General features: G+C 41.4%; 1 protein-coding gene across 2 annotated transcripts in view; it reads left to right on the forward strand.

Moving 5' to 3' along the window:
- The window catches only part of LOC143283662 (DNA repair protein RAD50-like), a 102,995-nt gene that overhangs the window by 74,791 nt on the left and 15,120 nt on the right, over positions 1 to 13,084 (forward strand). For both annotated transcript variants that reach the window (XM_076589878.1, XM_076589879.1), the window contains exons 30-34: positions 651 to 709; positions 3,439 to 3,586; positions 6,255 to 6,428; positions 8,665 to 8,790; positions 10,847 to 10,985. In XM_076589878.1, coding sequence (XP_076445993.1) covers positions 651 to 709; positions 3,439 to 3,586; positions 6,255 to 6,428; positions 8,665 to 8,790; positions 10,847 to 10,985 — 646 coding nt within the window. The remainder of the gene's footprint in view (positions 1 to 650; positions 710 to 3,438; positions 3,587 to 6,254; positions 6,429 to 8,664; positions 8,791 to 10,846; positions 10,986 to 13,084) is intronic.

Consider the following 13,084-nt stretch of genomic DNA (forward strand, 5'->3'; position numbering starts at 1 on the left):
ATGGAAAAAAAAAAAAGAGCCAGTGCCATCTTGCCTTGTGGTTTTAGTCTTAATCCTTCACAGAAAACCATGCTGAAAATGAATTGCCAATACAGTAATAATAATAATGATAATAATAATAATGATAATAATAATGGATACTTATATAGCACACTATCCAGAAATCTGTTCTAGGTGCTTTACAAAAACGCTTTTGTTAACATGCACACGCACACGCACACACGCACGCACACGCACACGCACACACGCACGCACACACACAGAGAGTAGAGAAACCATTGGTTATGCAGCTCTCAGTTTGCTGTTGATGTCAGATTGATGTCAGATTGATGTCAGTATCTGATAACAGCCAAACAAGTATTGACCCATTCACTGCCAGGGAAAGGTGACTGGTGCTGCAGTCGTCACACTGTCTGTCTTCACATTGTTCAGTCGTCACACTGTCTGTCTTCACATTGTTCAGTCGTCACACTGTTTGTCTTCACATTGTTCAGTCGTCACACTGTCTGTCTTCACATTGTTCAGTCGTCACACTGTCTGTCTTCACATTGTTCAGTCGTCACACTGTTTGTCTTCACATTGTTCAGTCGTCACACTGTCTGTCTTCACATTGTTCAGTCGTCACACTGTCTGTCTTCACACTGTTTCAGATAGAGGAGGTGAGGAGCAAGGAACACAACGTCCAGGTTATCACCAACAAAATCAAGACGTGAGTCGTTTGTGTCCGTGTGGGTCTCGTGCCATGTGTGTGCGTGAGTGTGTGTGCATTGTATGTGTAATTGTCAGTATGTGTGTGCATGTATGACTTTGTGTGTGTGAGATTGTGTGTTAGTTTGTGAGTGCACTGTTTGTGTGTTTGTCAGTGTGTGTGCATGTCCGTGTGTGTGTGTGTTTGAGTGTACGTCAAGTCAGATTCACCATCAACTCTTCCACCCATGCGGTTCAAAGGCAATGCCCAAAACTGATTTCATGGTACTCATGGTACCATGTTTTCTTAGATGATCAGTTGTAAGTGCATGTGTTCAAAAATAAAATTACATGTGATGCCACCAGTCCTGTGGGGTTTTTTTTTCTTCTTTTTTTTTTGTTATTGTTGTTGTCTGTGTTTGTTGACTCACTTGTGTAAACAAAGTGAGTCTATGTTTTAGCCCGGTGTTTGGTTGTCTGTGTGAGTGTCTGTGTGTCCATGGTAAGCTTTAACATTGCCATTTTCTCTGGAAATACTTTGTCTGCCAATACCCAATTTGGTTCAAACATAGTATGAAAAAAATCTTCACAGTCATACCAGTAACAGGTTGTAAGTCTCCTGAATTAAGCCGTATGTCTGAATCATCATGGTTTATTTTGTTGATATATGTTCCAAAATCTGAAAATTCTAAAAACCACTTCCCACTGAGTTAGGCCTACTAGAAGGTAGGTTGTGTTAGAAGACAGCAACCTCGTTTTACTTGTTCACAGTTAGAAGGAAAGAAATACAAATTCTGGACAGAACACATACAGTGATATATACTATACCATTCACATGTTTACTGCATATAAATATTCTAACGTGGACGCTGAATTAACTGGAATGAACATAAAAGAAAAATTGAATCAATCGTTTCTTTCAGCCCATTGTAGACTGCTTCGTCAGTGCAGATCTAGAGATCTACCATATGTTGCAGTGACCTTGAAGCGATGGCAACATCTCATTTACCACCGAAATAAAAGAATAATCGAGATATATCAAAACGCACAAAAAAACATGATTTAAACAGTGTTTTTTTTGTCCACTGCAGTCACATCTATTTGTTGCATGAAGAAGAAAATATCAATTTTGCTTTAACTATTAGATTCAGTCAAATGACGTCAGATGTGCCACAGCAGTGGGGATTAGTCTGCTTGCTTCAGAACTGAACATGCATGGTTCAGTCCCACTCGCATGCGTTGTTGTTGTTTTTGTGTGTGTGTGTGTGTTTTTTTTTGTGGGTTCTTTTTTCTTCCAAGCATATTTTATATATCATATATAATACAGGGCACTTATCAACGATTTTTAAAAATCTCTTCTTGTTTTTTTCTCCTCATGATTTCTTTACTGGATAAAGTGCGAAGCACAAGTGAGTCTTGAAGGCTTTGCCTCTTGTTTTACAAATACTTAAGTGGATCTGTCTGTGGAATTTGGTTAGGGACAGTTGTCTTGTTGCCATGGCTTGTTTAACTCACTCGGGACGACAAGTTTTCTCCCTTGCTTTTCCCCACAGACGGCCCATTTGTAGGGGTTTGGAAAAAAAATTACAAAAAATACTGTGTAAAAAAATGAAACTTTCAGAACTGGTTTATTACGTATTGAGCTATTACATATAAAAAAAAAAAAAATCAAATTTCTCATCTTATTTTTACAGTTTTGCCATATGTAGAAAATACTGCCAATTTTTCACCCCGAATCACCATGCCCATGCTCGCTTTCTGCATTAAATTCGCTTTCTTCTTCATCATCATCCACCTCTTCAATGTCCGACCCTTCAGTTTGTAGCATTTCAAGTACTTCGGCAACCCTAAAACATTGCTGTCACTGCCTTGTTCGCTTCACAACATTCTGAGAAGAGCCCGCTTTGCTAACAGGCTGGCACGTGAGCAGACGACCGGTCAGTGACTTTGTCAGCGTGTGTGCGAGACAGGCCACACATCCCATACTAACCAATCATATTATTCGATTGTGGAGTGACCCAGAATAGCGCACTCTGCTTGGCTAATCACAAAATCACGTGTACAGCGCATGATGGAATTTTACTTTCGGAGAATGTTATTCCATTCCTTCGTCCGAAACCGAATACGTTTTGTGTAGGAATGCGTGAGCATTCCTTCGTCCGGAAAGAGTTAAGATGTGCTGAGTGTGTGAATCTATCCATGGAATTTTGCCAGGAGCAATTGTTGCTGTGGGTTCTTTAAGATGTGCTGAGTGTGTGGATCTATCCATGGAATTTTGCCAGGGGCAATTGTTGCTGTGGGTTCTTTAACATGTGCTGAGTGTGTGGATCTATCCATGGAATTTTGCCAGGGGCAGTTGTTGCTGTGGGTTCTTTAACATGTACTGTGTGCATAGATCTTTCTTTGGAATTTTGCCTGGGGCGATTGCCTTGGTTCTTATTCATGTGCTGTGTGCATCAATCTGTCCTAGGAATTATGCTAGAGACAAATTTTTGCATTGGGTTCTTTAAGTTGTAATTGCATGAATCTGACCTTGGACTTTTCCCAAGAATAACTTTCTTGTTGCCATGGGTTCTTTAACATGTGCTTATTGCATGGATCTGACCTTGGGCTTTCCCCAGGGACAACTTTCCTGTTGCCATGGGTTCTTTAACATGTGCTTATGGCATGGATCTGACCTTGGGCTTTCCCCAGGGACAACTGTCATGTTGCCATGGGTTCTTTGACATGTGCAAAGTGCATGTTACACAGCTACACCCAGTCGGGGAAGCAGGCCCAGCTGGAGAAGAGGCGAGGGCGGAAGCAGGAGCTGGAGGCGGAGCAGGAGGCGGTGAAGGGGGAGCAGGAGGAGGTGACAGTCAGCGTCAACAGGATGAGGAAGAGTCTGGCCACCCAGCAGGTCAGTCAGTCCCCACCACTGGTGTACACCATGCGTTTTGTGTATTGGCTGAATATGAAATGTTCTTGGAACACCTGAAAAGATATAAAGTTCAAACCCTCACTGTTGTGCAACATGTGTTTTGTACATGTGTCGCATCATGACTTGCTGTCGGCATTAAATACAAAAGGCTGTATATATGAACAATGTGTGTTTTGCACATAGGTTGAATACGAAATGTTCTTGGAACATCTGAAATGATATAACGTTCCACCATGACTGTTGTGCATTATTTTATGCATGTGTCGTGTCCTGACTTATTATCTTGAATAAACACAAAAGACTGAATACGAAACGTTCTTGGAACACCTTAAAAGATATAAGGTTCCACCGTTACTGGTTGTACAATGTGTGTTTTGTGCATGTTTTGCGTCTTGACTTGTCCTGTAGTAAGTACGACAGGCTGCATATATGAACCGTTCTTTGAACACCTGAAATGATTTAAAGTCCTACCATCAATGATATGCAGTGTGTATTCTGTGCATGTGTCACGTCGTGACTTATTCTTTTGAATAAACACAAAAAGGCTGTATACAAACCATTCTTGGAACACCTGAAAAGATAAAAAGTTCCACTGTTACTGTTTTACAATTTGTATTTTGTGCATGTCACATCCTGACTTATTATCCTGACTAAACCAAAAGGCTGAAGACGAACTGTTTTTGGAACACCTGAAATGATATAAAGTTCCACCTTCACTGTTGTGCAGCGTGTATTCTGTGCACGTGTCACGTCAGGACTTGCTGTTCTCAATAAACACAAAAGGCTGTATGTACGAACCGAAAAGATATAAAGTTCCACTGTTACTGTTGTACAGTGTGTTCTTTGTGCATGTGTCTGGAAGTTATTTGTTGTCCAGAATAAACCAAAAGGCTGAAGATGAACTGTTCTTGGAACACCTGAAATGATATGAAGTTCCACCATCACTGTTGTGCAACATGTATTCTGTGCATGTGTTATGTCAGGACTTGATGTACTTAATAAACACGAAAGGCTGTATATACAAACTGTTCTTGGAACACCTGAAAAGATACAGAGTTCCACCATTACTGTTTTACAATGTGTATTTTGTGCATGTCACATCCTGACTTATTATCCTGAATGAACCCAAAATGGTATATATATGAACCATTCTTTGAACACCTGAAAAGATATATAAAGTTGAGAAATATATACATTGTTTGCACATGTCCCATTAAGTCTTTTCCAGAACACAACATCCATGTCTTAAAAAATTATTGACTAAATTAGTCATTCAGGTGAGACGATAATCTGGGGTCCTATGTGCAGCCTGCACTTTGGGCATGTAAAAGAACCCTTGGCAACAAAAGGTGAAATTCTGTGTAGCGATGCACTTTGATAGGAAAATAAATGCACTTATAGGCAGGAGAAGAAAGAAGAGAGATGGGTGGCACTGCTCTGTGGCATTGTGCTCGTCCTGACCAGAGCAGCCTGAATTTCACACAGAGAAATAGGTTGTGACAGTGGTACAATACAATACAATACAATACAATACAATACGATACGATACAATTGAATACAGTGCAATACAATACAATTGAATACAGTGCAATGCAATACAATACAATTGAATACAATGCAATACAATACAATACAATTGAATACAGTACAATGCAATACAATACAATTGAATACAGTGCAATGCAATACAATACAATTGAATACAGTACAATGCAATACAATACAATTGAATACAGTGCAATACAATACAATTGAATGCAATGCAATGCAATACAATACAATTGAATACAGTGCAATGCAATACAATACAAGACAGTGCAGTGTAATACAATCCAGTACAATGCTAAAGACTTTCAACATGACAGTCAGTCACCATCACTGCCACATAGGTTCTCTCACTTTTTCTTTTGTTACATTAACCACCTTCTTTCTATGAAGTTCTGTAAGAAACTTTCTTCATTTGTACTTTTATTTGTTTCCAGTGTTTATCTTTGATTTGGGTTACGCTGCTGGTCAGGCATCTGCTTGGCAGATGTGGTGTAGCATATATGGATTTGTCCGAACGCAGTGACGCCTTCTTGAGCTACTGAAACTGAAACTATCTTTGATTCCACCCTCCACCTGTCCAATTTCCCCAGCTTTGTGTCATTCAATCAGGTTTCAGTTACGCACAAGTACACACCTGTATATACATGTAACATTTTATGTGCATGACCATTTTGTTTATTTAGCCTGCCATGTTGGCAGCCATACTCCATTTCAGGGGATGTGGATGCTGGGTACATTCTTGTTTTCATAACCCACCAAACGCTGGCATGGATTACAGGATTTTTAACATGTGTATTTGATCTGCATGCGTATACACACTAAGGGGATTCAGGCACAACAGATCTGCACATATGTTGACCTAGGAGATGGGAAAAATCTGCACGCTTTACCCACTAGGCACCATTACCGAGATTTGAACCTGGGACCCTCAGATTGAAGGTCCAACACTTTTTCTTTTCCACATGTTTTTTTTCTTTCCCCTGGTTCTACAGGATCAGTATTGACAGTTTTTCTGCCCTTGTATGGCCCTGTGGGGTCAGCTGGTCTGCAAGCAACAACAGTAAATAAATGAATGAATTTTGCTACATTGTTTCCTCAGCTGCGTGAGCGAGAGCTGACGGACAATCTTCAGTTGCGTCAGCAGCAGGAGAATGTCCGACAGCTGGAGGAGCAGATGGAGGAACTGGAAAAACAGCTTGGCGGCCTTGACCCCCACAACCTGGAGCGAGAGCGACAGAAGCTGCTGCAGAAAGACGACGAACTGAACAAAGAGGTCAGTGCGGGGGCGGTGGGAGGATTGGAGGAGGGGTCGGACAGGGATGGAGGTGTGGTGGGCTCTTTCTTTGCTGGATTGTTGCTGCAGGCAGTACCCCAACACCCGCTCCTTCTGAGACTTTTTCTCTCCACACCCCACACACACACATTCCTGGGTTCATCTGCTGCAGTCTTGGCGCTAGAAATTGACTGCTTACCAGCCGCCGTGGCAAAGTGGTTAGTGTCACGGACTGATTGCTGGGAGGATGCAGATTCGAATACCAGTGGAGGTGGGTTTTTCGGCCAGTGGCCGGCTCCTACCCAGAGTTGAGTGTGCTGTGGGCTTAAATGGGGAGACTGGGATCACACAGTCGAGTGTCATCCACTTCATGGATGCATCTTTGGGTGTGTTGCTCTAATTACCTGACCAACACTGCAAGTGTATGTATCTCTCGGGCCTGGTTGATGCCGTAATATCATGAAAGGAAGCACAGAGTACAGCCTTGTCACGAAGTCCCAAACCAAAATGGACCTCCATAGCAACATCCTCCTCCTCCTCCTCCTCCTCCTTCTTCTTCATTACCAATATAAACAAAAATGTCCCAAAGTCTGTGGCCTTTCATGCCCTGCTGTCATGGTGACCTCAGTTTCAATACCCCTCCACTTCCGTGCTTGGGATGAGTCCAGTCAATGCCTTCAGTGTTGGCAGATTCATCGGGGGCTGTTGTTGGAGGGATGTGGCGGCACTCTGGGAGGGACGCTCTGCGACTAAGCCATTATTGTTGTCATTAGGGGGCTTAGTAGGTGGCGTCTGAAGTACGTTAAACCAGAACAGGCACCACTGAACACCACCAAAGTGATTCAGCAGCAGTGCAGGGCCTCCTCTGGTGTGTGGCCTCCTGGTGCCCAAACGGTGATGGTTCTCTGTGGAGTGCCGACATTGGGAGTGTGACAGACGAAGCCGGGCGTGGCTGTGTTTGGGGAACTTAGAATGAGCGGCGTGAGAGCAATGCCACTGAAATGGTGCAGATGACAGGACAGAAAAAAAAAAGTCGACTGCTTCAAGAGTTTTATTTCTGTAGGATTTAAAGAGTTATGCTTCTGTCTGCCCCTTCAAGGATACATTTTATTTGAAAATGGCATTTTAATAAAAAGTTTGGGGTTGAGAGGTTCTGCTTCTTCGCTGGGTTGGTTCATGCCTGGATGTTGTTACCTTTAGACTGTTTTATTCATTCAAGGTGTCTCATTCACAAAGGTTTATTTCCACAAGGTGTTACCCTTACAATGGTTTATTCCTTGAAGACATCACCTTCACAATGGTTTATTCCTTTAAGACATCACCTTCACATTGGTTTGTTCCTTAAAGATGTTACCTTTTACATTGGTTTATTCCTTCAAGATGTTACCTTTTACATTAGTTTGTTCCTTCAAGATGTTACCTTTTACATTGGTTTATTCCTTTAAGATGTTACCTTTTACATTGGTTAATTCTTTCAAGATGTTACCTTTACATTGGTTTATTCCTTCTAGATGTTACCTTTTACATTAGTTAATTCCTTGAAGACATCACCTTTAATATTGGTTAATTCCTTCAAATGTTACCTTTACATTACTTTATTCCTTCAAGATGTTACCTTTTACATTGGTTTATTCCTTCAAGATGTTACCTATTACATTGGTTTGTTCCTTCTAGATGTTACCATTACATTGGTTTGTTCCTTCTAGATGTTACCTTTACATTGGTTTATTCCTTCAAGGTGTTACCTTTTACACTGGTTAATTCTTTCAAGATGTTAGCTTTTACATTGCTTTAATCCTTCAAGATGTTACCTTTTACATTGGTTTGTTCCTTCAAGATGTGAGCTTTTACATTGCTTTGTTCCTTCAAGATGTTATCTTTTACGTTGGTTTGTTCCTTCAAGATGTTACCTTTTACGTTGGTTTGTTCCTTCAAGGTTTTACCTTTTACACTGGGTTTTTCCTTCAAGATGTTATCTTTTACATTGGGGTGTTCCTTCAAGATGTTACCTCTTACGTTGGTTTGATCCTTCAAGGTTTTACCTTTTACACTGGGTTTTTCCTTCAAGATGTTATCTTTTACATTGGTGTGTTCCTTCAAGGTGTTACCTTTACACTGGTTTATGTTTGCTTGGTGTGGCCCTGTGCGGCCGTGCTGGGCTAAAAGCAACAAAGATAAGTAAACACTCAAATGTATCGACGAATAAATGAAGAAAGAAACACGTGACTGTGTGCAGCTGAACAGAGCCACAGGCCGGCAGCAAGGCTATGACGACCAGATTCGGAAAACCAAGCAGGAGCTGAAGTCTGACATGTTCCGTGACGCTGGCAAGAAGTACCGGGAGAAAATGATCGACTTGAGGGTCAGTGAAGAGACAGCACAGCTTGGTACACCCTGCTGCAGGCTTTGTTGCTTGTCTTGTCTGTCTGTCTGTTGGTCTGTCTGTCTGTCTGATTGATAGTGTTGACAGAAGAGAAATTTACAGCATTTCTCACACTCAAACACACACACAGACACACATAGATACACACACACACACAAATACACACACACACACATAATAATAATAATGGTATTTATATAGCACTGAATCTTGTGCAGAGACAGATCAAAGCGCTTTCGCACCAGTCATTCACACACATGCATAACTCTAAAACTGTAGAAAACTAAAGACAAGGAAGAGGCAGGAAAAGGAGGCTATTTTGGGAAGAGGTGGGTTTTAAGGCCAGACTTGAAAGCTGAGTGTGGAGATTTGACGAAGCGAAAGAGGAAGTTCATTCCAATCGCAAGGTCCAGAGACAGAGAAAGAATGGCCGCCAACAGTCGAGTGTTTGAATCTGGGTATGCGTAAACAGAGTGAATCCGAAGCCGATCGTAGTGAGCGAGATGGAGTGTAGAGGTGAAGGCAACCGCAGAGATAGGAAGGGGCAGTTTTGTGAATGCATCTATAACATGGAGTGCTGATCTTGTACTTTATTCGGTGTGAGACAGGGAGCCAGTGGAGATGTTGTAAAAGAGGAGTAATGTGCTCAGATCTTTTCTTTCTGAGGACGAGTCGGGCAGCAGAGTTCTGTATGTGCTGAAGGGACTGAATGGATGAAGCAGGCAAACCAGACAATAGGGAGTTACAGTAGTCACAGCGAGAGAAAATGAGAGAAACGACAAGTCTAGATGTTGCGTCAGTGGACAGATATTTCCAGACAGAACTGATGCGCTGCAGTTGACAGTAACAGGACTGACATGTCTGACTGATAAATTTTTGCATGGACAATGTATTGTCAAGGACATTGTCAAGGACAACACCGAGGTTCCTGACTGAGCTGGAAAGAGGGATGGATGTACTGCCAAGTTTGATTGTGTCAATTGTGATGGAAGACAGTTTTTGTTTAGTTCCTATGATCATTGCTTCAGTTTTGTCCACATTCAATTGTAACTTATTTAGAGTCATCCAGTTTTGAATGTCCAGGAAGCAGTTGGATGTTTCTTGCAAGAGCGACAACAATTTTTCAGGGGTATCACTCTTCTGAATTTGAGTATCATCAGCATAAGAATGATGACTGATATTATGGCGATTGATAATTTCAGCGAGAGGAGCAGTGTACAGTGTGAAGAGCACTGGGCCTAAAACAAATCCCTGTGGGACTCTGTGTTCGATTTTAAGAGGTTCAGATTGGAAATGATCAACAGTGACAGACTGGAATCAATCACTGAGATAAGATTTGAACCAGTTTAGAACAGTACCTTTGATACCAAATGTAAAATGAAGACGGGAAAGAAGAATTGAATGGTCTATCGTGTCAAATTCGGCTGACAAGTCGAGAAGAGTGAGAAGGGAAATTTTTCCTGAGTTGGACGCTATCAGTAGATTATGTAGATTATTCAGAATGTGGAGGAGAGTGGTTTTGGTGCTGTGGTCAGCGCGATAGGCAGACTGAAATGGGTGGATGAGATTGTTGAAACATAGGTGGTTGTTGAGCTGCTTCAGGACAGCTTTTTCAAGGAGTTTGGACATGAAAGGAAGATTAGAAACCAGTTGATAGTTTTTCAAAATGTTGGCGTCAAGGTTGGGTTTCTTCAGAAGAGGCCGGACGATTGTAGTTTTTAAATTGGATGGAAATGTTCCAGTGAGAACAGATGAGTTGACAATATTGGTGATTGTGAGGAAAAGCTGTGAGACACACTGGGAAAAGACTGAGACTGGTACACACACACACACGCACACACAGACACACACACACACACACACACACACAAGCACAAGCACACACACAAACACATGCACACACATCTCTCTCTCACCCACTCTCTCTCTCCTACTCTGTCTCTGTCTCTCTCTCTCTCTCTCTGTCTCTCTCTCTCCACCAAGACAATGTCTATGCAGCAGAGCAGTGCAGTAGGATAGTGTTTCATGCCGGCAGACGACAGAGCTGGTGAACTTGGACCTGAACAAGTACTACAAGGCCATGGACCGGGCCATCATGAACTACCACGCCCAGAAGATGAAGGAGATCAACCAGATCATTCGGGAACTCTGGAGGAACACTTATCGGGGAAAAGGTCAGTGGGGACTGAAAACCATACAGGCGGGTGCAGTAGCCGAGTGGTTAAAGCGTCGGACTTTCAATCTGAGGGTCCCGGGTTCGAATCTTGGTAATGGCGCCTGGTGGGTAAAGGGTAAAGATTTTTCTGTTTGGGTGGTTTATGGAAACAATAACATACCCAGCATGCACACCCCCGAAAATGGAGTATGGCTGCGGGGTGAAAAATGGTCATACACGTAAAAGCCCACTCATGTTCATGCAAGTGAATGTGGCAGTTGCAGCCCACAAACAATGAAGAAGAAGAAAACCATATAGTTACACATGCTGCGCTGTGACCCACTGGTGCAGACTGCTGCAGGGGTCTGATTCCTGTGTGGAATCGGTGATGATTCAAAACCATTTAACCCTTTGACTTCTAGAACTGTGTCATTTTTTTGCAAAAATAATCACCAACCTCTGAAAACAAATCACAAAAATTAGAATGATACTCAAAAATATGTGAAAATATGTTTTCTTAAAGGAAAATGAACGGAGAATATAATTATCATATGGTCAGTGTTGACAGGATGACTCCCAATCAGGGGAAGATAACTTAGATTTTTAGAAAGAAAAAACAAAAACAAAAAACGCTTTTGTGGAAAAGAAAAAAGAAAATTCTAGAATGTTTATTTTATGGGTGTAATGCTGGTGCTAAAATATTTACAATAACTCAACAACCAAGTGTAATTATGTTGTAATCCTCCACTTTCATGTCGTTTTAAACATAAACTTTCACATACACCCACACACACCCCCTCCCACCCGCATACCTACGAACACTGTAACACAATATTACAACACAAAAGCTGACTGTAAACCGTATTTGGGCTTGACCGGTTGGGGTGCTTGAGAGGTGTGTGTGTGGTTTGAGGAGAGAGAGAGCAAAAGAACCAACAGTGAAAGAATCCTTGTCTCTTTTGTGCAGTGTTTCTACTTTAGTATAATAATAATAATGGATACTTATATAGCACACTATCCAGAAATCTGCTCTAGGTGCTTTACAAAAATGCTTTGTTTACATAAAACATTACATTTATGTTACATACACACACCAAAATATGACTACACACACACACACACACACACACACACACACACACATACACACACACACACACACACACACACACACACACTCTCTGCGTACATACATTTTAACAATACATGTGTATCTAACAGCTACCCTAACACATACGCACACATAGGCAGGCACAAATTTACATAAACGCACGCGCACACAATACACATTCATGTACATGCATGTCGTTATGTATACATACATATGTATACATACATAGTCAAGCACAGCTAACGCAAAGGAAGTGGACCTGCCACAATTGAACTTATTGCTGAGGAAAAAGGTGAGTTCTGAGACAAGATTTAAAAGATGCGAGGGAATCAGAATGACAGAGGTTATCAGGGAGCTTGTTCCACGTCTTTGGCGATTGAAAAGAAAACGATCTGTGTCCATTGGTCTTACTTTTGAAAGAACCCTTGTCTCTTTTGTGCAGTGTTTATATACTTTTATAGTATACATGTATGGAAAAGTAATTTGAAAAGTCTTTTGTCCTGTATACATGGAAACAGTGATGCATTTACAATGCTTAAATGTTTGTCTTCAGTATTATTCATTGCCCCAATTATTGAATGAAATTTATCCTTCCATTGTGCAAGATGAAGAAATATGTTGTAAACTTACGGAAGAATAGAACCTTCGTTGCAAGGAGTGGGGTGGGGGAGGGAAGAATTTTGCTTGAAGCTTTCATCTGAAGGGTTTCATAGTATATATATTTTTTTAATTTATTTATTTTTAAAATTAAAAAAAAAAAAACCAAAATGGAGGTTTCAAGCTAAAATCTTGGGTTTTTTCTATACCCACTTCTATAGCACGACCCTACCCCCTTCCTGTTGATGTAAATGGTTTTAGTGGTCAGCGAGGCTGTAAGCACCATAATCTGATTTGATTTCCTGTCAATGTACCTTGCAGCATGTAACCAGTTTCAGATTCAGTAGCTCAAGGAGGCGTCACTGCGTTCGGACAAATCCATATACGCTACACATATAACCATCATCAGG

The sequence above is a fragment of the Babylonia areolata genome, chromosome 7 (genome assembly GCF_041734735.1).
Source record: "Babylonia areolata isolate BAREFJ2019XMU chromosome 7, ASM4173473v1, whole genome shotgun sequence".
In the NCBI taxonomy this organism is placed as follows: domain Eukaryota; kingdom Metazoa; phylum Mollusca; class Gastropoda; order Neogastropoda; family Buccinidae; genus Babylonia; species Babylonia areolata.